The sequence below is a fragment of the Tympanuchus pallidicinctus genome, unplaced genomic scaffold (genome assembly GCF_026119805.1).
Source record: "Tympanuchus pallidicinctus isolate F22 unplaced genomic scaffold, pur_lepc_1.0 scaffold1, whole genome shotgun sequence".
Lineage (NCBI taxonomy): Eukaryota > Metazoa > Chordata > Aves > Galliformes > Phasianidae > Tympanuchus > Tympanuchus pallidicinctus.
The window spans coordinates 108,220,790-108,222,817 of record NW_026294618.1 but is presented as its reverse complement, the minus strand read 5'-3'; the positions used below and the strand labels follow the sequence as shown (position 1 = coordinate 108,222,817).

Genomic DNA, 2,028 nt, shown 5'->3' with positions numbered 1-2,028 from the left:
TCCGGCACCCACTGTCCTGTGCTAGGATGGGCTCCACTGGCCCTGAGCGATTGCGGTGTGCTTGGCCCCTGACGCTGCCACAAGTCAAACTGAAACAGGTCAGATTCAGAGTAAACAGAACAAACAAAGGGTTTTCCTTTGTGAGGTGCAGCATGTGCTCTAGGTGTGGGGCAACCACCCCAGCACACTGGGGGGATGCGGCTGGTGGGTCGTCCACATATAGCCCTGCAGCAGCACTGTGGCTAAGCTCCTAAGCATGATCAAAATGATCCCATAGAAGCGGTGCCCCATGCATGGTGTGGGGCTTGTGGTGCCAGTGCTCTGGATGCATCTTAACAGGTGGTGCAGGGTCAGCAGCGCAGTGCTTGGGGATAGCTTGGGGAGGGATTTGTTCTGGTGCTGGGGGAGGTCAACGAGATGTGGGGATCAGTGGTGAGGCAGGTGGGCTTGGTCTGTCTAGAGCCTTAGCAGAGAGCAGAGGGTTCTGGCAAAGGGTGTGGGACTGGGGGCAGCTTTCACCCCTCGCTGCTTAGGGAAGACAATATGGGAAGGAGTTGCACTCTGGTCCGTGTCACACTTGTCCTCTCCTCTGTCCCCATGCTCTCCAGGTGCGGTGTACCCCCCCAGCTGGCGCGGTGCCCAGGGAGCCTCGGATGCCTGGCAGTTTTCGGATGGAAGTTCAAGAGCACTTAAGTTTTGAGAGGAGATGAAGCGGGGCCAGCGGCTGGCAGTGCACGTGTCTGGAGGCGTCCCCATCCTGTGGCTTGCTGTGACCCGCAGCACCTGACGTCCCGCCAACGGCAGCGTCCCCCAGCTCCTCCAGCCTGCAGGACTGTCGTATTTATATTTTGTAATAGAGTACAACACTACTTTTGTTCAGTTTTTGTTTGTTTATTTCTTTTTCTAAGAACAAAAAAGCAAAAACGCCTACCAAGGTCGAGGGCTGCCCAGGGTCTCTGGCCCTGAGGAGAGGACTCTGTCCACATGTTGGCCCTGTGCGGAGGACCCGGCTCCATGTGTTGTCTCCATTTCCCATAAAGTGCACCTCACGTTATGAGTTACAAATAAAACAAAACACAGTGTGGATCCATGGCAGGTGGGCAATCACCATAATAAATGTTGGAGTTTTAGGTTTTGTTCGCTCTTTCTTTACTTTGCCATTAGTGGCCAAGGGCAGTGACCATGACTGTCGCCATGCACAGGAGTGGTGCTCCATCCCCACAGGGCTCACACCTGTCCCTGGTGACCATCATCAGGCTCCCTGCTGCTGCCCATATGTGACAGACCTATAGCGACTGCTGTTATCATTTCTGCTGTTAACCAGCGTGCTTCGGGGTCGACAGGATCTGTGACCTCCTTTGTTGTGTCACTGTTGGCAGTCAGCCCCCAGCCGGGCCCACAGATTTGGGGCAGATTTGATGCCGGTGAGGCCCAGCCGTGCCCCGGCTGCACTGCTCCCTGTGCCTTGCCTCAGGCCACCACTCCACAGAGCTCTCCTGCGTGCCTTGCCCCAAGTGTAGCCCCCAGACAAGGACTTCACTGGTTGGTTCCCAAGTGCTTTGTGGAACAGAAGATAAGTGTGTATTTCTGTGCTGTCTTGGGTGGGATTTATGGGCTGTAGCTCCCTAGGACTGTGCTGTGGAGTGGGAATGGAGAATGAAGCAGCTGTGGGTTGGGGATCAGAGCTTGCTTGGGTACCGAGCTGGCAGACTTAAGTCTGATTTGGGCCAGGCAGTCCTGGTAAAATTGCTGCAGGTACCACGGCTTTGCCTCTTCTGTGCCACGTTCTGCTCTGGCTGTTTTGTTGTGAGCTGCAGTGCACTGCTCCATCCCCAGCTTGTGCTCCTGGCACTGGCTGCTCCGCAACTGCTGCTCTGCAGCTCCCATGTGGTGCTGCTCGACTGTCTCCAGGGCTCTGTGTACTGAACAGCTCCTGGGGCTGCCCTCCGGCTCCATGCTGTCTGAGTGCAGGCAGGACTTGATGATGTGCTTGCTTTGTGGCACTGCTGGAGCAGCTGCTCTGTGCCC

General features: G+C 56.0%; 1 protein-coding gene across 5 annotated transcripts in view; it reads left to right on the top strand.

The window, feature by feature from the left end:
- The window catches only part of BCL11A (BCL11 transcription factor A), a 60,044-nt gene extending 58,914 nt beyond the window's left edge, over window positions 1-1,130 (top strand). For all 5 annotated transcript variants that reach the window (XM_052674074.1, XM_052674045.1, XM_052674064.1 and 2 more), the window contains exon 4: window positions 609-1,130. In XM_052674074.1, the coding sequence (XP_052530034.1) occupies window positions 609-710 (102 nt within the window). In that variant the 3' untranslated portion in view covers window positions 711-1,130. The remainder of the gene's footprint in view (window positions 1-608) is intronic.
- The last annotated feature ends 898 nt before the right edge of the window (window positions 1,131-2,028 follow it).